Source organism: Tamandua tetradactyla, chromosome 23 (assembly GCF_023851605.1).
Source record: "Tamandua tetradactyla isolate mTamTet1 chromosome 23, mTamTet1.pri, whole genome shotgun sequence".
Lineage (NCBI taxonomy): Eukaryota > Metazoa > Chordata > Mammalia > Pilosa > Myrmecophagidae > Tamandua > Tamandua tetradactyla.
In genome coordinates this window covers 52,379,167-52,400,733 of record NC_135349.1, presented here as the reverse complement: position 1 = coordinate 52,400,733, position 21,567 = coordinate 52,379,167, and the positions used below count along the sequence as shown (strand labels likewise).

Genomic DNA, 21,567 nt, shown 5'->3' with positions numbered 1-21,567 from the left:
ATTTTTTAGCCCTCTGCCTCTCCTATTTCTGAAGCTGGTGGAAATAATGGTACCGCAGTCACTGCAGGCACCTGTCTAGAAATGGTCTAATGCTGTTGGACCCAGAGGTCCAATTTCACCAACCAACAACTGGATAAGAACTGTGCCACACCAGTCTGTTTCTGGGGGTGGGGAGAGGGCTTCCTGACTCTTCCAGTCTACAGCAACCTGCTAAGCAGAAACCAGTCCAACTAGATGCTGCTGGCCTCCAGGGTGGGAATAAGTGTCAGGAGCCACAGGTGAGTGAGTCATTCACTGGGTCTCCATCACAGTTGCTCCGTATCTACATCCACCTCTTTGCTATACATTGCATAGTCCTACCCTGGTCTCCTGAGCTCCAGAACAGCTGCTTTGAACTGTTTCTGTCTGTTCTCTAGGTGTTTTCGGTGGGGAAGTGAGTTCTGCTATTCCTTATTCTACCATATTCCTAGAAGTCCTGGATATAGCATTCTTGGTGGACAGTTTTCTTTTTGTTTCAGCACTTTGAATATGGCTTCCAACTGCCTTCTCTCCTCTACTGTTTGACGAAAAATTAGCTGTTAATTTAAGGAACCCTTATATATGATGAGCCATTTCTCTTACTTTGTCTTTGTCTTTCAACAGTTTGATTATGATTTTTCTACCTGTGGATCTCTTTGAGTTTATCCTACTTGGAATTTATTTTCTTGTAAATGCAGATTGAGGTCTCGCATCAAATTTGGGAAGTTACAGCCATTATTTTGTCAAATATTCTTGTTGCTTCTTTCTCTCTCTCCTCTCCTTCTGTGACTCTCATTATGTGTATGCTATTCTGCTTGATGATGTCTCACCAGTCTCTGAGTCTCTCTTCATTTTCCTTCATTCTCTTTTCTCTGTTTCTCAGGCTGCGTAATATCAATTGACCTTTCTTCAAGTCCTCTAGTTTTTTCTTCTGCCTGCTGAAACGTGTTGCTGAGTCCCTCTAGTGAATTCATTTCAATTACTATACTTTTCAACTCCAGAACTCATATTTTTTTAAAACTTTTTATCTTGAAATATTTTCAAACTTATGAGATATTTAGGAACATAATACAAACCCAATGCAGAGAACTCCAACATACTCCTATCCGCCTAGGACCCAGATCCAGCAATTTTAACATTTTACCATATATGCCATATCAGTTTTTTAAACTTTTTTGTTTTTGTATAATATATATCAAAACAAAGAAAGAAAAAAGCAAGAGTTTTCAAAGCACTCTTCAACAAATAGTTACAGGACAGATCCCAGTCTGTCATGGGCTACCATACTATCCTCTCAGATTTTTTTCTCCAGGCTGCTCCAAAATATAGTAGGCTAGAAGGAATAAATGATTTTTTTAATCATTACAATCAACGTTTTTCTTTTTTTGTGAAAAATAACATATATCAAAAAGCAGTAAGTTTCAAAGCACATTGCAACAATTAGTTGCAGAACAGATTTCAGAGTTTGGTATGGGTTACAATTCCATTATTTTAGGTTTTTACTTCTAGATGCTCTACGATACTGGAGACTAAAAGAAATATCAATTTAATCATTCAGCAATCATATTCGTTTGTTAAACCGTACCTTCTCTGTATAACTCCACCGTCACCTTTGATCTTTCAATCCCATTCTTTAGGGGTATTTGGGCTGTGCCCATTCTAACTTTTTCATGTTGGAAGGGGCTGTCGATAATATGGGGTAGGGAGATGGAACTAGCTGATGTTCTGAAGAGGCTGGGCCCACTAGCTTTCAGGACTTACGTGGTACAGGAACCCATCTGGGATTTGTAGGTTTCTGGAAAGTTATTCTAGTGCATGGAACCTTTGTAGAATCTTATATATTGCCATAGTTATTCTTTAGGATTATGCTATATCATTTTATCTATCTAGGTATCTATCAATCCATTTTCTGAACACTGGAGTGCAGAATGTATATATTTATTCTCCTTGAACACTTAATACTGCCATTTATATTTCCTAAAAACAAGGATATTCACTTACGTTACCACCTTAAGTTCAGTTACCAAGTTCAAGAAATTTAAGACTGACATGAATCTTATAGTCTATATTCCAATATTCTCATACATGCCAAAATATCCTCTTAGACCTTTTCTCCTTCATTATTAGTAATGGTCACTGTCACTTTAGTTCCTCTTTTTTTTTAATTGTGAGAACATATATAAAACTTAATTTCCCCATCTCAACCACTCCCAAGCATATCCCTCAACACATTAATCACATTCACAATAACACTGTGATACCACAATGAGGGTATAGCCCTCACCAAACCCCAACACTAAAACTTTCCCATCTCTCCAAACAGAAACCCTATACCCACTACATATTAACTTCCCATTCCCCCTATGCCCCAGGCAGACTATACTCTATGTCTGTCTCTGTGACCTTGAATATTCTTGGTAGTTACGATGGGGCTTAAATTTAACATCCTAAATCTACAACACACTCATTTGCCTAGATACCAACTTAACTTCAATGGTATACAATAATGTATGTTCCTACACCCTTTTCTTCCCTCACCCCATCTTTTGTAGTTCTTGTCAAAAAAATAAAAAATTATGAATCCCAAACATTGATTTATCATTATATTTTATGTATTTGCCTTTTGGATCCTGCAGGAAGTAAAAAGTACAGTTACAAACCAAAAATACCATAGTACTGGCATTTACATTTATCCACATCATTACCCTTATTTCTTCATGCAGCTTTGCTCTACTATCTAGTGTCCTTTCCTTTCAACCTACAGAACTCTGTTTAGCATCTCCCGCAGGGTTGGCTTAGTGGTGACAAACTCAACTTTCATTTATCTGGAAATGTCTTAATCTCATTCTCATTTTTAAAACAGATTTGCCAGATACAGAATTCTTGGTAGACAAATGTTTGTTCTTACTGAGAGTTGGCTGTTTTCCTTGAATAAACAATCAGGTTGCTGCAATCTTTTGGCTAATTTCCAGAGTTTCAAAAAAGGTGATTCTAACAATTTTTTTTGCCAGTTTTTCTGTTGGTTTTGTGGAGGAGCACTTCTCGGAGGTCCATACACTGTCGTATCTCCCCATCTACTTTCTAAAACAGCTTTATGACTCCACCCTCAGCACCACAAACCCTCCAATCAGCACAGTCATGGAATCAAGAGGTGCACCCTACTCAACGAGCCTGGGACACAGGTCCTGAGGGCTTCCTGGAGGGGCTGCACAAAGACAGCAAAATCCTATTCTTACAGTCATAGGCCATCGGTGAACAGCAGAGCTACTGTTTGAACAAATAACTGGCAAATAATGACCTTTCTGTCTTTCATCTTATGCCAGCACAGGGCAGAACTCAATAAACATTATCAGCTGAGTAGCTGGACCACCCCCTGTAATCCCTAAGAAATTGCTCAGCCCAAGCAACCTGCAATGGAAACATGCAAGCAATGGCGATCATTGTTAAGAGAATACTAGTGACTATGTATCAGTTAATTTTTTTTTTCCATACATCTTGTTATTTACTCCTGTAAGGAGCACTGAGTTCATTCCTGTCTTTCCTTCTCTCCAAGCTCAGGGAAGCCAGCTAAGTACAGAAACCAAGGGGAAGACCACAAAGCTTCAGCTGGCCTCTGTCCTCACGGCAGAGCATTTGGGAAGAAACCACCACCACCCTGCTCTACCTGGCCCACCGTAAGTACACAATAAGAGTCTCTCAAATCATGAGCAGTGCCTCCTCCTAACAGCATAAGCACCAATTCCACAGATGGTCTCACCTGGGGTCCTGAGTAGGGGGATCCCTCGCTTTGGGGAATGCATCCTGAGGAACAGGCTGCCCCCGGAGCCCCAATGCTGGGAGGCCACTGGCCGTCACTGTTATGGTAGCGACTCTTGGTCTTCATATAACTTTTAGTTTGCTTGCGAACTGAGCTTTTACGTGCATGATCTGAATCCTGTGGCAAGAGATGGGTGTTTAAATTAAAATAGTGACACTGACGGTCTCGCAGCTGACACAGCTGTGTCTGAACTCTGTTCCCTGCCCCTTGATTCTATCTTCCACAGCTTGATTTGTGCCACTTCCCTCACGAGGTAGGTAAAACTTGAAACCCTTCATGAAATCTCTCCTTGCCCACCACTCAGAGGCCTTCTCAGTGATTTCTATGTAGCTACATGTCACCAGACTTGCTTATGTCAAACTAACTGTCAGGCATCACCCACAATACAAAAAAAGGGATGGAAGATGGAAAATCGAGGGAAAAAGAGAATCTTCACCTCATTGCTCTCCAACGAGGCCTCGCTGCTGATTCGGTGGGGTCTCGTCAGCCCCTCACTGCTGCTGCTGCTCCGGACAGTCCCAAGATTGGCACAGAAGGCATGTTCTTCTGATAATAATGAAACAAGGACATCTGACTACAGGCCTCACTTGAGGTGAATGCAGAATGGGCACACCCCAGGCCCCTGAGGCTGAGCAGGTTCTCCACAGCACTCATCAACTTCTTAAACAGGTTAATGTTTTATTCTGTTCCCCTGCCTGTCCCCCATCCTCCCTTCTGCACATACAAGGGCAGCTTGTCTCTTTTGTTCACTGATAAATCAATTCTTGACACACAGTGAGCACTCAGTAAATAACTATTGAATGTATGAAAATGTATAATTATAATAAAGGCATTTCCTGCCAAGAAGGTTGTCATGAAAGCCTCTGAGGGCCTAAAATAAGATGCTAATCCTGTGGGTCAGAAATGATCTCCCGCTACTCCCATCTGGAGACCCTACACTGGAAACCCCTCCCCACCTGCACCCCGTCACAGTCTTTGATTTTCCTCCTTATAACCAGGGCCTGCTATGTCCTTCACCCTCTTATTCTTCACCTACTGGATGGACTCATCATGGGGCTGAGCTCTGGAGGTACGGAGACGGCATGCAGGGAGTCCCAGACCAGGAGGACTGAGCGAAGGGCAAGCCTAGGGGCCTAGCTGAGCTCGACAGTGGGTCTGGGAACTTTGAGGGGTTGTGCGTACCCCGGCTGCTGCTGCTGCTGCTCTCCACATCCCGGTCGTTGATGGGGGAGGTGACATCCCTATAGCAGAGGCTCCCCACTTCCAGGGGGTTCTCATCACTGCGGTTGAAGGTGACGTAGCCCCGTGGAGGCTTCTGCTCTGTGGACAGAAAGGAGCAGGAAAATCTGAGTGAACAGAGAAAGGAAGGCATGGTCCCCATCCCAGATGTGTCCAGTCTTCTCAGTATGAGAGAAGACAGGGCTTGAGGTGGGAGGAAGGAATCTCGTACTTTCCTGGCTACAATTCCAGCTATTCTTCACAGTAACCTGGACGTCACGGTTTGCAGTCAGCAGGTGAACAGAGGCTCGGGGCACAGAGACCAGTCAGTGCTACCCAGCAAGCATATGGCAGAGCCAGGACGGAGTGCAATTCAAGCGCAGTGTTCTCTCCCTTACACCAAGCTGTTGTTTTTCCAGCTAAAAGGGAGGAAATTAGCTGGAAACCACTCATCTCCTCCCATCCCCAGGCTTTTCTTCCCGGTGACTTTTAAACAGAGGCATTTAGAGCCAGTTCTCCAGGGTCAGTCAACCCGCACCAAAATGTGACCTGGCTGAATAGTAAGGTAAAAGCCCTAGGCTAAAAATTAACAGCAATAATTCAAAATTAAGTGACCTTTAAACCTCTCTGCCTATAAGAAACAAGGAGAAAAGGCAGAACACGAAACAAGAGAATATAATTCTACATTTGTCCCCAGTCCCCCCCAAAAGTACGTTTCTTTGCATAGAAAAAGATGGGCTGGGATTATAGGTCACCTATTTTCTTCTTTATATTTTCATGTAGTTACAAAGTGTTTTTATAATTAGCACATGCTATTGCTCATTCAATGTTTTTTTTTTTTTAGTTGATAGGAAAGGGAATATATATGTTTATCAAAAACTCAAATACTAACACAGGGTATAAGAGGAAAAACCAGAAATCCCCTGAAATGACACAGTTGAGAGACAACCACCATCATTACTTCAGTGTTTTTCTAGACTTCTCTATACAGAAAAATAATTGTGTGTAAATGGGCTTTGGTCATACATTATTTTGGTAACTGGAAAGTGTTTCATTTTAAAATCTGTGTGTGACTATACAGATGAGTCTCTCTCTCTCTCACACACACACACACACACACACACACAAATCCCAGGGATAAAACCCCTTCTTCCCATCTCTCACCATACCTCGGGGTAGGATGGGTGGCAGGGGGCTCCTCAGAAGGAAAAGGTTCAGCCATTTAAAAAACAACAACTCAGCCACATGTCCCAAAGCTATGTGCTCAGAAGCCACACAGGTATGAGCCTGGACCCAGCGCCTTATTGTGGGAGCTCACCAGCAGCTTAGGGGAAAGCGTTCCCCACTGGCCCAGCCTGCCATCCTTCCAAGGATGCAGGAGAAAGTCAGTCTGTAATTCCTAATCCAGTGCCATGACTCCTGAGGGTCTTACAAGGAAATGAAGTTATTCATATACTCTTAACTAAAATATGGCCCTCTCTGGCTGGGAAAGTCAGTCTCTTCCAAGCCCAGGCTTCAGAGGGATTCTTGTTCATGAGAAAGGCCTGTGCACCAGCCCACAACATCAGTAGCCTTGGCCTGGCCATTGATGGGCTACAGTCATCAAAGCAGGATGTAACTCTAAGCCAGACCAAAAGGACCAACCCAAAGAATGGCTGGGCACTCCAGCACTCCACAGTCACAGCCCTCAGCACACAGCAGTTCTGTAAACTCAGGGTCTAGGATCTGAACCAACTGAGCAAACCATCTGACACGTCTGAGAAAGGTCTGAGCATCAAGTCCATTAACTCATGAAAACAGAATAAGAGCTGAGCCGCCCCTTGGGCTTCTGCCCAGTTGATGTGTGCAGGTATCAAGATGGGACACTTCAATCTTGCACTCTCTCTGCTCCAGCTGACTGACCAGTGATGAATGAAATATGAGCCAAGCTAACATCTGTGCTGCAGAAGAGAAAGTTAAATTTGTAATTTTAATCGAAGGAAAGGAAAATCAAGGAGATGAACCAAATCCAAAGGGCCAGCCAATAACTGATATACTTCATAACTATAATCAACTTGGAGTCTCAATTCTTTAGCACAGGAGGCACCACGACCTGCTCCCACTGCAGGTGCAGGCCCAGCCGCCCGCAGTCTGAAGCCTGAGAACTGTCTGTTCTCTGTCAACACAGAACCTTGGACTGAAGCAGCAAAGAGCCATCAGGAGAGGTCGCATGCTCACCATAACAGGGCTGCAAGGTCTTCCGTCCAAGGCCAATAGCCGTGATCCTGGCCAGAGCTCGCGGCCCCTCATGGATGCTGAGGCCCTTCTTTCGACAGGGCCTCTGTCTTGGAGGAACCGGGCAGGATTCGTCTGATGAACTTAGATCCTCGTATTTTTCTGTGAGTCAAACACCAATAGGAAGACATTTGTTTAGTGATGAACTAATTTACTAGCAACTTCTAGTAAACTGGCAGAAAATAATCACAACTGGTTTTCTCAAGATGAAACAACAAAAGTGTGTTCCCAAGAACTTAATCTGTAAGAAATGCACGAGGGCTGGCCCATTGCTCGGGGAGACCATGGGGGCATTGTGGGGGTGGCCGTCTTGCTTAGTGAGAAGCTGGGCTGGAAAAGCCATAATGGAGGAGCTCAGCTCTCAGTCTTCTCTTTGTGCCTTTCATTTTTTAAATAATAAAGCATGTAATAAGTTTATAGTCAGAAATAGATTTTGTTATGATGAGAAGTATTATTTTTTCATGAAAATATGGTAATATCAGTCATAACTTCTTAAGCAATTTTACATGCTCAGCCTGAACAACTTCCTGGGAAATGAATACCATGTTGGTATCCAGAGTTTTATAAAGGATTTCAAACCTCATTTCCCATTTGCATGCAAGAGTTCAACATGCCAGTAGCCTTTACCATATATAGCTTACCTGTAAGGCAAAATTCAGGAATTTATTTAAATTTAAGGCTCCCATCTGATTCTACTTTAAGAGACAGACAAGGTGTTTAAACAAGTTGCTGATAAGATCTCATTTTGGAGTTGGTGAAGTGGGACACACAGGAGAAATCTTTCACATTATAATTATTGTCTCACCAAACAAATTAGTGTTTATTTAAAAATAAACAGGTCACCAGGAAGAGAGCTGGGCTGAGCCTGACCCTGTGAAGTTAAGGTGGCTCACCTGGACGTTGACTGATGGCACAATTCGGCCATCTGCCCAGCAAGCCAGCATGTTAGACTGCACTCTAAACATCAGCCCATGACTCCAAGGGGACCCTCTCTCCTTTTACCATTAAACAACTCCCATATGCTCAAGGATCTACACCAGCAGAAGTAGACTCTGGTTTCATCCAAGCAGAAGCAGGAGGAAGTTATACGAAATAAAGGTACAGGGGAGGGAGTAACTGAGGTAAAGGTGGTATGTGAATCTGAACATCCTAACATATCGTCTGAAACCAATCAAATGAGCAAGAACAAATAAAACCACACAAATCCCATACGTTCAGCATAACCTAGAAGACAGAGAGTGCTGCAAACTTCAAATTACCTGTAAGTAGAGAGAAAAACACCAATTTCTAGCAGAGATTTTTCTCAATCTCTCACTCCTATCATTTGTGGAGAGACACCTTTGGAAACTGCAGTGAAGAGGGGAAAGACAAGAAAGGGAAACTGTGAACCTGGCAAAACAAAAAAAGTATCAGAGGACATATAATCGTTGGCCTAAACATATCCCCCAACAACCAAAAAAAGAGCCATTCAGTAAGGAAACTGTCCTTGCTACATGGACAGAGGAAACTCCTGGTCTAAGAACCTAACAGACCACCCAGCCCATAAGCCCGGTCCATGAATGAAAAAGCACAAAATTCCTCTATACAAAGCTACCATAAGCAGAAAGCAAAAGATTAAAATCAAACTTTTCAGTTGATGAAAATACCCTTTTCCCAAAAAAAAAACCAATAAGTAGAAGAAAACTTTAACATAATGCTGTGCACTGATATACCCCCAAACAAGCACTTGAGGGTAGGTAAAAGGACCTTGAATCAGAAATTGCAAACACTGAGAACAAAAAGAGAAACACACATACATGCAAACACACACACACACACACACACAAATGGAAAGAAAAGTAAATGGGGGTGAAGGTGGCAAAGTAGGGTGGGCTGACCTCACCTTACCCAAGCTCCACACAACAAGAACAGGGTGAAAAAATAAAGAAATAAACAACCGGAACTGCAACCGAAGCAGAGAAACTAGACAGACAGAGGGGGTGCATGTCCCGAACAGTGAGCTCACTGGGGTTGGGCTATGCACAGGGGCAGGGTGTGGTCCCAAGCGAGCGGTGAATTCCTCAGTCCCCACAGCAAGCTTGGGAGGTCTTCCTGCACAGCCCCATGGCTGGTATGTCCTGCAGGGAGCCCCAAGGGCAGTAGACTTGCTTCTCTGTGTGCATGCTGCCTGCTCCCCACCCCCATGGAGGCAGGGATGGGTTCCAGGTTTTGGTGGAGACCAGGGCGATCCACTGGGGGGTGGAAGTGGACAGGGAGTGGAACCAAGCTGTTGGCTGACTGGCAAGGGAGGCTTGTAGGGTCCCAATCCCATTCCCCTTTACCCACGGAGGCCTGGGGATCTTAGGCATGCACAGACAGGCAGGGCCAAAGAGGCCAGCAGAGCTGCATGCTGCCATCTATTTTTTTGTCCCCTCTGGTAGAAGGGTTGCAAGTTGAACCTGGGTCTCTTACATGACTAGCGGGCTTTCTATTGCTGAACCACCTTTCTATTGCCCCCTTTCTGCCTAGTTTTTAACAAAACACATTTTTTTCTCTCTTTTTTTTTTTTAGTGCATGGCCCAGGAGTCTCCTGTGTAACAGGCTGGCATTCTGCCGCTGAATCATCCTTGCATCTTTTCTGCCTAGGTTTTATTAGACCCAGAAGTAGAACTGCACCTGTACATGAGATCTGGGCCTTGGCCTGGCAGGGAATTACTGACAAACCACGTGCAAAAGGGGACCTTCAGCACAAACCCAAGTAAATACAAAATTTTAAATGAGTGAAGGAAACCACCTTGCAAAATAACCTTATTAAAAGATAATCAGGGCGGTGTGATGGTGGCTCAGTGGCAGAATTCTCACCTGCCATGTCAGAGACCCGGGTTCATTTCCCTGTACCTGCCCATACAAAAACAAAACAAAACAAAACAAAAAACAGTAATCAAATGCCCCAGAATCAACAGAAAATCAGAAAGCATGTGAAGATCCAGGTGGAAATGGCCCAGCTAAATGACTAAATCAAAACATTGGAGGGTACACAGACTATGGAACAACTACTCAAGGATACCTATAAAGAAATAAAGGATATCAAGAAGACACTAGAAGAGCATAAAGAAGAACTCAAAAGATTAAATAGAAAATTAGCAGATATCACAGAGATGAAAGATATCATAGAACAAATTAAAAATATATTAGAGACATACAACAGTGGGTTAAGAGGTGGAGAAAAGAAAAAGCAAACTAGATGACAGGAAAATTGAACTCAAGCGCACAAAAGAACAAATGGCATTTTTTTTTTTTGAAAAAAAAAAACACCAAAAAAAAAAAGAACAAATGGCAAGAAAGATGGGAAAAATGGAACTGGATCTCAGGGAAATGATGGGCAACAAAAGGGGCACAATACTGGTGTCTCAAAAGGAGAAGAGAATCACTGGTGTCTTAGATGGAGAAGAGAAGAGAAAAGGGCTGGGGAGGTTAGCTACAGAAATAATGGAGAAAACTTCCCAGCCCTTATAAAAGATACAAATATATAAACCAAAGTGGCCCAATAACCCCCAAACAGAATAAATTGAAATAGGCCTATCCCAAGGTACATACTAATCAGACTGTCAAACGCTGATGAGAAGCAGAAAATCCTGAAAGCTGCATGAGAAAAGTGATCTACTACATGCAAGGGAAATCACATAAGACTGAGTTTGGACTACTCAACAGGCACCATGGACGCGAGAAGGAGTGGTATGATACATTTAAGATCCTGAATGAGAAAGACTTCTGGCCAAGAATTCTTTATCCAGCCAAATTGTCCTTTAAGGTGGGGGGAGAGATTAAAATCTCCAAAGACAAAGACTGAGAGAACTAGTCAACGAGAGACCTGCCCTACTAAAATATGAAAGGGAGTTCTATTGGTTGAGAGAAAAATGACAGGAGAGGCAGGGCTGGAGGAGGGCACAGAACTGAATAGTATCAGTAAGGGTAATTCAAGAAAGAAAAAGAGAAGAAAATATAGATATGACAAATGAAAACGAAAGAATAAGACGGTAGATTCAAGTGCTGCTTTTATAGTAATAACTTTGAATATTAATGGACTAAACTCAACAATTAAAAGATGCAGATGGGCAGAACAGATAAAAAATATGATCTGTCAATATGGTGTTTATAAGAGACATGTCTTAGATTCAAGGATACAAATAGATTGAAAGTAAAAGGATGGCAAAAGATGTTCTATGAAAGCTGTAATCAAAAGAAAACAGGAGGGGGCAAGATGACAGTTTAATGAGGTGTGGAATTTAGTTCAACCTCCAGAGCAGCTAGTAAACAGCCAGGAATAGTACAGAACAATTGCTGGGGCTACATCAGTGACCGGACGCACAGCGTACCTCAGTCTGGACAAGGTGGACTGGCTGAGATCCCACACAGAACTTTAAGTCCCCCAAGCCTTGGAGGCCAACACCCCTCCCCCAAGGGCACAACAGCCTGGTTCCGCCTGAGGGGAAAGGAAACAAGACTTTACTGCAGCAAGGGCTGAGCTCAACCATGCTCCACTTGTGGAATTAACAAATTATGACTACTGAAAATAGGCCCCCAGCACAGAAAAACCTGGAATAAGCAATAAGGATACTAGAAGTTTTTGTCCTGCAGAGAGGGGATGGGGCTGACAGAAAAAAGAAAAAATCTGAGGCTTTATGAGTCGGACTGCACAAAATACTGGAAAAGGACTGGACCCTAAAAAAATAAAAGGGGGGGGGGCACATAGAGTCTGGAGATACATAGCACCACTACCAACTTAAGATCTTGACTGACAAATCCAAGGAGTAGAAGCCCTGCTCTAGAACAGATGCTTTTTCTCCTGTTTGGTTTCTACTACTTAACAGCTCATTAGATAGAACTGGAAGCCTTCTCAGGCACCAGCTCTGCCACTAGGCAAGGACACAATTAATCTCTTCTGAGAAACAAAGTTACTAGTCAGGTAAAAGGAGTTAATTCTTAAAGGCTGTAAAAAATAGGACCCAGCTCAAGTGAATTCCTCCTTCAAGGAATTCAGGCCCCAGGGACTTGAAGACTAAAACAATTACCTCCAATCTACAACTTCTCCTCTGTCTCAACCACACCCCTGGCAGGGAGAGTCTGCTGAAATTAAAGGCACCACACCATTTTACACTTATGGGAAGCCACAGGCAGACAAGTGCCTCAAGCTGGGCACGACAGGAAAAACACACAGTCTAGAGGCTTCATAGGAAAGCCAGGCAACCTGCTGGGTCTTACCCTCAGGGAGAACTGAGGCTGGTGACTCTTTCCTCCTGAGACATAGGCTAGCCCACTCAGGGAAAGATCTGAGACCCTCCTCCAAAAAAAAAAAAAAAAAAGGGCTCCGTATGGGCAGGAACAGAAAAATAAGAACTGAAAACTTCTGATCAGTTAAACAGAACCTATGCTAGAGGTCTAGAATAAGTCAAATTAAACATCAAAGAACAGCTAGAGAACAAAGCCATCCAGCAAGAAAATCCGAGGTGAAAGAGTGAAAACAACCTCCAGAATAAACTAATTAAGGAAATCAAATGCCAAGACACCAGCAAAAAATAATGAGTCAGACTAGGAAAATCAAAGATATGGCCCAGTCAAAGGAACAAACCAACAATTCAAATGAGATACAGGAGTTGAAATGACTAATTCTGGATATTCGAACAGACAAGGAAAATCTCATCAAAAATCAAATCAATGGGTTAAGAAGAATATAAAGAAGGCATTGAGTGAACAAAAAGAATAAATGAAAGTTTCTAAAAACAAACCACAGAACTTATTGGAATAAAAGGCACAGAAGAGAGGAAAAAAAAAAACATTGGAAACCTACAACAACAAATATGAAGAGGCAGAAGGAAGGATTAGTGAACTAGAGACTGGAAATCTGAAATCCAACACACAAAAGAAAATACAGTGAAAAGAATGGAAAAATATTAGCAGGTTTTCAGGGACTTGAATGACAACATGAAGCACATGAATATACATGTTTTAGGTGTCCTAGAAGGAGAAGAGAAGGGAAAAGGAGGATAAAGACTAATGGAGGAAATAGTCACTGAAAATTTCCCATCTCTTATGAAAGACAAAAAAATTACAGATCCCAGAAGTACAGCATATCCCAAACAGAATAGATCCAAATGGACATACTCCAAGACACAGACTAATCAGACTGCCAGATGTCAAAGAGAAAGAGAATTTTGAAAGCAGCAAGAGAAAAGCAATCCATCACATACAAGGGAAGCCCAAAAGACTATGTGTGGATTTCTCAGCAGAAACCATGGAGGTGAGAAAGCAGTGGTATGATATATTTAAGATTCTAAAAGAGAAAAATTGCCAATAAGAGTTCTATATCCAGCAAAACTGTCCTTCAAAAATGAGGGGGAGATTAAAAAATCTGTAGCTTTTCTATACACTAGTAATGAACAAGCTGAGGCGGAAATCAAGAAACGAATCCCATTTACAATCGCAACTAAAAGAATAAAATACCTAGGAATAAATTTAACCAAAGAGACAAAAAACCTATATAAAGAAAACTACAAAAAACTGCTAAAAGAAATCACAGAAGACCTAAATAGATGGAAGGGCATACCGTGTTCATGGATTGGAAGACTAAATATAATTAAGATGTCAATCCTACCTAAACTCATCTACAGATTCAATGCAATACCAATCAAAACCCCAACAACTTATTTTTCAGAAATAGAAAGACCAATAAGCAAATTTATCTGGAAGGGCAGGTTGCCCTGAATTGCTAAAAACATCTTGAGGAAAAAAAACGAAGCTGGAGGTCTAGCGATGCCGGACTTTAAGGCATATTATGAAGCCACAGTGGTCAAAACAGCATGGTATTGGCATAAAGATAGATATATCGACCAATGGAATCGAATAGAGTGCTCAGATATAGACCCTCTCATCTATGGACATTTGATCTTTGATAAGGCAGTCAAGCCAACTCACCTGGGACAGAACAGTCTCTTCAATAAATGGTGCCTAGAGAACTGGATATCCATAAGTAAAAGAATGAAAGAAGACCCGTATCTCACACCTTATACAAAAATTAACTCAAAATTGATCAAAGATCTAAACATTAGGTCTAAGACCATAAAACAGTTAGAGGAAAATGTAGGGAGATATCTTACAAATCTTACAACTGGAGGTGATTTTATGGACCTTAAACCTAAAGCAAGAGCACTGAAGAAAGAAATAAATAAATGGGAGCTCCTCAAAATTAAACACTTTTGTGCATCAAAGAACTTCATCAAAAAAGTAGAAAGACAGCCTACACAATGGGAGACAATATTTGGAAACGACATATCAGATAAAGGTCTAGTATCCAGAATATATAAAGAGATTGTTCAACTCAACAACAAAAAGACAGCCAACCCAATTACAAAATGGGAAAAAGACTTGAACAGACACCTACCAGAAGAAGAAATACGGATGGCCAAGAGGCACATGAAGAGATGCTCAATGTCCCTGGCCATTAGAGAAATGCAAATCAAAACCACAATGAGATATCATCTCACACCCACCAGAATGGCCATTATCAACAAAACAGAAAATGACAAGTGCTGGAGAGGATGCGGAGAAAGAGGCACACTTATCCACTGTTGGTGGGAATGTCAAAGGGTGCAACCACTGTGGAAGGCAGTTTGGCGGTTCCTCAAAAAGCTGAATATAGAATTGCCATACGACCAAGCAATACCATTGCTAGGTATCTACTCAAAGGACTTAAGGGCAAAGACACAAACGGACATTTGCACACCAATGTTTATAGCAGCAATATTTACAATTGCAAAGAGATGGAAACAGCCAAAATCTCCATCAACAGAAGAGTGGCTAAACAAACTGTGGTATATACATACGATGGAATATTATGCAGCTTTAAGACAAGATAAACTTATGAACCATGTACACATGGATGGACCTAGAGAATATTATGCTGAGTGAATCCAGCCAAAAACTAAAGGACAAATACTGTATGGTCCCACTGATGTGAACGGACATTCGAGAATAAACTTGAAATATGTCATTGGTAACAGAGTTCAGCAGAAGTTAGAAACAGGGTAAGACAATGGGTAATTGAAGCTGAAGGGATACAGACTGTGCAACAGGACTAGATACAAAAACTCAAAAATGGACAGCACAATAATACCTAATTGTAAAGTAATCATGTTAAAACACTGAATGAAGCTGCATCTGAGCTATAGGGTTTTTTTTGTTTTTGTTTGCTTGTTTGTTTGTTTGTTGTTGTTGTTTTTTACTATTATTACTACTTTTATTTCTTTTCTTTATATTAACATTTTATATCTTTTTCTGTTGTGTTGCTAGTTCCTCTAAACCGATGCAAATGTACTAAGAAACAATGATCATGCATCTATGTGATGATGTTAAGAATTACTGAGTGCATATGTAGAACGGTATGATTTCTAAATGTTGTGTTAATTTTTTTTTTTTCTTTCCGTTAATAAAAAAAATTTTTAAAAAAATTTAAAAAAAAAAAAATGAGGGGGAGAGAGCGGGCCACAGTGGCTCAGCAGACAGAGTTCTCTCCTGCCATGCCGGAGACCTGGGTTCAATTTCCAGGGTGCCTGCCCATGCAAAATAAATAAATAAATAATGATGGGGAGATAAAAACATTTTCAGACAAAAAATCACTGAGAGAATTTATGACCAAGAGACCAGCTCTGCAAGAAATACTAAAGGGAGAACTACAGGCAGATAGGAAAAGGCAGGGGAGAGAGGCCTGGAGAAGGGTGTAGAAATGAAGAATATCAGTAAAGGCAAAAAGAGAAAAAAATTAGATATGATACATAAAATCCAAAAGACAAAATGGTAGAAGAAACTACTGCTTTTATACTAATAACACTAAATGTTAATGGATTAAACTCCCCAATCAAAAGACACAGACTGGCAGAATGGATTGAAACACATCTATATGCTGTCTATAGGAGACTCATTTTAGACCCAAGGACAAAAATAGGCTGAAAGTGAAAGGCTGGGGAAAGAATTCATGCAAACAACACACAGAAAAGATCAGTATAGCTATACTAATATCTGATATATTAGACTTCAAATGTAAAACAAATAAAAGAGACAAAGAAGGACACTATGCATTAATAAAAAATAATTTAACAAGAAGACATAACAATTGTAAATATTTATGCATCAAGCCACAGTGCTTCAAAATACATGAGGCAAACACTGACAACACCGAAGGGAGAAAGACACCTCTACCACAATAGTTGGAGACTTCAATTCCCCACTCTCATCAATGGATAGAACATGTAGCGAGAGTATCAATAAAGAAACAGAATTTGAATAATATGATAAATGAACTAGACTGAACAGACATTTATAGAACATTACACCCCACAACAGCAGAATGCACATTTTTCTCAAGTGTTCACAGATCATTCTCAAGAATAGGCGATATGCTGGGTCACAAAGCAAGCCTCAACAATTCAAAAAAGACTGAAATAATACAAAACACTTTCTCAGATCATAAAGGAATGAAGTTGGAAATCAATAACAGGCAGAGAGCCAGAAAGTTCACAAATATATGGCAGCTAAAAACACTCTTAAACAACCAGTGGGTCAGGAAAGAAAGTACAAGAGAAGTCAGTAAATATCTCAAGGCAAATAAAAATGGAAACACAACATATCAAAATTTATAGGATGCAGCTAGGGCAGTTTTTTGTGTGTGAACATGGGCAGGCAACAGGAGACAAACCTGGGTCTCTGACATGGCAGACAAGAATTCTGCCACTGAGCCACCATCGTACCACCCCAAAGGCAAATTTATTGCCTTAAATGCCTATATTAAAAAAGAAGAAAGAGCAAAAATTGAGGAATTAACTGTTCACTTGGAAAACCTAGAGAAAGAATAGCGAACTAACCCCCAAAGCAAACAAAAGGAAAGAAATAATGAATATTAGAGCATAAAGAAATGAAATTGAGAACATGAAAACTATCAAGAAAATCAACAAAACCGGTTGAAGCTGGTTCTTTGAGAAATATCGATGGACCCTTAGCTAGATTGACAAAAAGAAAAAGAGAGAGGGTGCAAATAAATAAAATCAGAAATAGAAGAGGAGACATAACCACTGACCCCACAGAAATAAAGGAGGTAATGAGAGGATACTATGAGCAACTATATGCTAATAAATGAGACAATGCAGATGAAATGGACAACTTCCTAGAAAGGAATGAACAATCAACACTGACTCAAGAAGAAACAGACGACCTCAACAAACCTATCACAAGTAAAAAGAGTGAATCAGTCATCTAGAAGCTCCCAAAAAAGAAAACCCAGGACCAGATGGCTTTACATGTGAATTCTGCTAAAGAATTAGTACCGATCCTGCTCAAACTCTTCAAAAAAACTGAATAGGGAAAGCTACCTAACTCATTCTATGAAGCCAACATCACCCTCATATCAAAACCAGAGAAAGATACTATGAGAAAAGAAAATTACAGACCAATCTCTCTAATGAATATAGATGCAAAAATTATCAACAAAATACTTGCAAATAAAATCCAGCAGCACATTAAAAAATTATACACCAAGACCAAGCGGGATTTATTCCATGTATCAGATAAGGGTTTAGTATCCAGAATATATAAAGCGACTCTTCAACTCAACAGCAAAAAGACAAACAACCAATTAAAAAATGGGCAAAAGACGTAGTCACTTATCTAACACCACTAAAATGGCCATTAAAAAAAAAAAAAGAAAATGATAAGTGCTGGAGAGGATGTGGAGAAAGAGGCACTCTTATCCACTGTTGTGGGAATGTAAAATGGTACAACTGCTCTGGAAGGCAGTTTGGCAGTTCCTCAGGAAGCTAAATATAGAATCACCATATGATCCAGGAATCCCATCGCTAGGTTATCTATTCAGAGGACAGGAGGGCAAGGACACAAAGAGATATCTGCAAGCCAATGTTTATGGTAGCATAACAGCCCAAATGTCCATCAATGAATGAGTGGCTAAACAAGCTGTGGTATATACACACAGTGGAATATTACACAGTTGTGAGACAGAATAAAGTCATGAAGATGTAACAATATGGATGGACCTTGACGACATTATGCTGAGTGAAATTAGCCAGAAACAAAAGGACAAATATTATATGGTCTCACTAATATGAACTAACATTAATGAGTGAACTTGGAGAACTGAAGCTAAGGACACAGGTTATCAAGAGACAGAAATAGGAGACGTCCGGAGAAGATGGCGGCTTAGTAAGACACGCGGGTCTTAGTTCCTCCTCCAGAAAAGCAACTAAAGAAACAGAAACAATACGAAACAGCTCCCGGAGCCACGACAGAAACCAAAAAGACAGCGTACCCCATTCTGGAACGGCTGAACGGGCAGGGAGAATCCGCTGCGTGAGATACCCGAGGGGCGCGCGTTTTCCCAGTCGGGGCGGCTGGCGACTGGGGTCCCCTCCACGCACGTGGCTCCCCGGTCTGACTGGGAACGTTGGATAGCGGGGCCCTCCCGCCACGCTTGGCGTCTCGGGCCAGCTGGGCAATTTGGACCAGCACTCCCCCAAGCCGCGGCCGGCGACCCCCCCTCCACGCGCGGTTTCCCGGGCCGACTGCGAGATTCGGATTGGCAAGTTAAAGGAGCCACAGCATCTTTTACTGGTGGGACCTGCAGACAGACGAGCGCCATGAGCGCCACCTACTGGGCAGGAAAAGAAAAACAGAGCCCAGAGATTTCACAGAAAAACCTTTCAACCAGCCGGGTCCCACACCCAGGGAAATCTGATCAAATGCCCAGACACCAGCAGAAAATAATGGATGACGCTCAGAAAATTGAAGATATGGCCCAGTCAAAGGAACAAACTAATAGTTCAAATGAGATACAGGAGCTGAGACAACTAATGCTGAATATACAAACAGAAATGGAAAAACCCTTCAAAAACCAAATCAATAAATTGAGGGAGGACATGAAGAAGACATGGGCTGAACAAAAAGAAGAAATAGAAAATCTGAAAAAACAAATCACAGAACTTGTGGGAGTGAAGGACAAAGAAGAAAAAATGGAAAAAACAATGGATACCTACAATGGTAGATCTAAAGAGACAGAAGCTACAATTAGTGAACTGGAGGATGGAACATCTGAATTCCAAAAAGAAACAGAAACTATAGGGAAAAGAATGGAAAAACTTGAGCAGGGGATCAGGGAACTGAATGACAATATGAAGCGCACAAATATACGTGTTGTGGGTGTCCCAGAAGGAGAAGAGAAGGGAAAAGGAGGAGAAAAACTAATGGAAGAAATTATCACTGAAAATTTCCCAACTCTTATGAAAGACCTAAATTTACAGATCCAAGAAGTGCAGCGCACCCCAAAGAGAATAGACCCAAATAGGCATTTTCCAAGACACTTACTAGTTAGAATGTAAGAGGTCAAAGAGAAAGAGAGGATCTTGAAAGCAGCAAGAGAAAAACAATCTGTCACATACAAGGGAAACCCAATAAGACTATGTGTAGATTTCTCAGCAGAAACCATGGAAGCTAGAAGACAGTGGGATGATATATTTAAATTACTAAAAGAGAAAAACTGCCAACCAAGACTTCTATATCCAGCAAAATTGTCCTTCAAAAATGAAGGAGAAATTAAAACATTTATAGACAAAAAGTGACTGAGAGAATTTGTGACCAAGAGACTAGCTCTGCAAGAAATACTAAAGGGAGCACTAGAGTCAGATACGAAAAGACAGAAGAGAGAGGTATGGAGTAAAGTGCAGAAAGAAGGAAAATCAGATATGATATATATAATACAAAAGCCAAAATGGTAGAGGAAAATATTATCCAAACAGTAATAACACTAAAAGTTAATGGACTGAATTTCCCAATCAAAAGACATAGAATGGCAGAATGGATTACGACCCAGCAATACCACTGCTAAGTATCTACTCAAAGGACTTAAGGGCAAAGACACAGACGGACATTTGCACACCAGTGTTTATAGCAGCATTATCTACAATTGCAAAGAGATGGAAACAGCCAAAATGTCCGTCAACAGACGAGCGGCTAAACAAACTGTGGCGTATACCTACGATGGAATATTATGCAGCTTTAAGACAGACTAAACTTATGAAGCATGTAATAACATGGATGGACCTAGAGAACATTATGCTGAGTGAGTCTAGCCAAAAACTAAAGGACAAATACTGTATGGTCCCTCTGATGTGAACCGACATTCGAGAATCAGCTTGGAATATATCATTGGTAACAGAGACCAGCAGGAGTTAGAAACAGGGTAAGATAATGGGTAATTGGAGCTGAAGGGATACAGACTGTGCAACAGGACTAGGTACAAAAACTCAAAAATGGACAGCACAATAATACATAAGTGTAATGTAACTATGTTGGAACACTGAATGAAGCTGCACCTGAAATATAGTTTTTTGTTTGTTAAAAAAAAAAAAAAGAGACAGAAATAGGATAGAGATTGGGCAACTACTGTGAAGGAATATAGATTGTGCAACAGGATTGACTGTAAAAATTCAGAAAGGGATAGCACAATACAACCTGATTGTAGCACATTAATATAAGTACAATGAATGAAGCTGAGTGTAAGTATGATAGAGGGAGAAGGGCTGGGGGCACGTATGAAACCAGAAGAAAACACAGAGGATAAAGACTGAGATGGTCTAATTTAGGAAAGCCTAGAGTATACAATGATGGTGATTAAATATACAAATTAAAAAATATTTTTGCATGAGGGAGAACAAATGAATGTCAGTATTGCAGGGTGTTGAAAGCAGACCTTTTATGGGAAGAAGTACAATTAATGTAAGCTATGGTCTAGTGTCATCAGTAATATTGTAATATGCTTCCACTGAATGTAACAACGGAATTATGCCAAAACTGAATGTCAACAGGTGGAGGGATTGGGAAAAGGGTAGTGGGTTCTTCGTGGAAGGAAAGGAAATGTCTTCATATAGAGTATGGTGGCAAAGGTATGTTTATACAGTTAGGCTGGATTGTATGATGTGTGAATAAAACTTTAAAAATGAACAGAGAGGGTGGTGCACCAGTGGCTCAGTGGCAGAATTCTTGCCTGTTGTACTGGAGACTCGGGTTCGATTCCCAGAGCCTGCCCATGTTAAAAAAATAATAATAAAAATACAGAGAGAAACAAGTGCTAGAGAGATGTACCTATTCACGATTGGTAGGGAAATAAGAGGTTAGCCCCTGGAAGGCAGTGTGGTGGTTCCACAGGA

At 41.1% G+C, this 21,567-nt stretch overlaps 1 protein-coding gene and 1 long non-coding RNA gene across 7 annotated transcripts in view; one reads left to right on the top strand and one right to left on the bottom strand.

The window, feature by feature from the left end:
- Positions 1-21,567, top strand: part of LOC143667568 (uncharacterized) — a 250,942-nt gene that overhangs the window by 6,758 nt on the left and 222,617 nt on the right. Inside the window, exons 3-4 of one of the 3 annotated variants that reach the window (XR_013168099.1) lie at positions 3,572-3,692; positions 4,062-6,162. The exons of 1 other annotated variant lie outside the window; for it this stretch is intronic. This is a non-coding gene — a long non-coding RNA (uncharacterized LOC143667568). Of the gene's footprint in view, positions 1-3,571; positions 4,035-4,061; positions 6,163-21,567 lie in introns of those variants that run through there. One more of the 3 variants, XR_013168098.1, reaches the window with a different exon arrangement.
- The window catches only part of ANKS3 (ankyrin repeat and sterile alpha motif domain containing 3), a 99,307-nt gene that overhangs the window by 38,325 nt on the left and 39,415 nt on the right, over positions 1-21,567 (bottom strand). For all 4 annotated transcript variants that reach the window (XM_077141907.1, XM_077141906.1, XM_077141908.1 and 1 more), the window contains 4 exons: positions 7,271-7,429; positions 5,018-5,155; positions 4,272-4,381; positions 3,776-3,952 (listed from right to left, as the gene is read on the bottom strand). In XM_077141907.1, the coding sequence (XP_076998022.1) occupies positions 3,776-3,952; positions 4,272-4,381; positions 5,018-5,155; positions 7,271-7,429 (584 nt within the window). The remainder of the gene's footprint in view (positions 1-3,775; positions 3,953-4,271; positions 4,382-5,017; positions 5,156-7,270; positions 7,430-21,567) is intronic.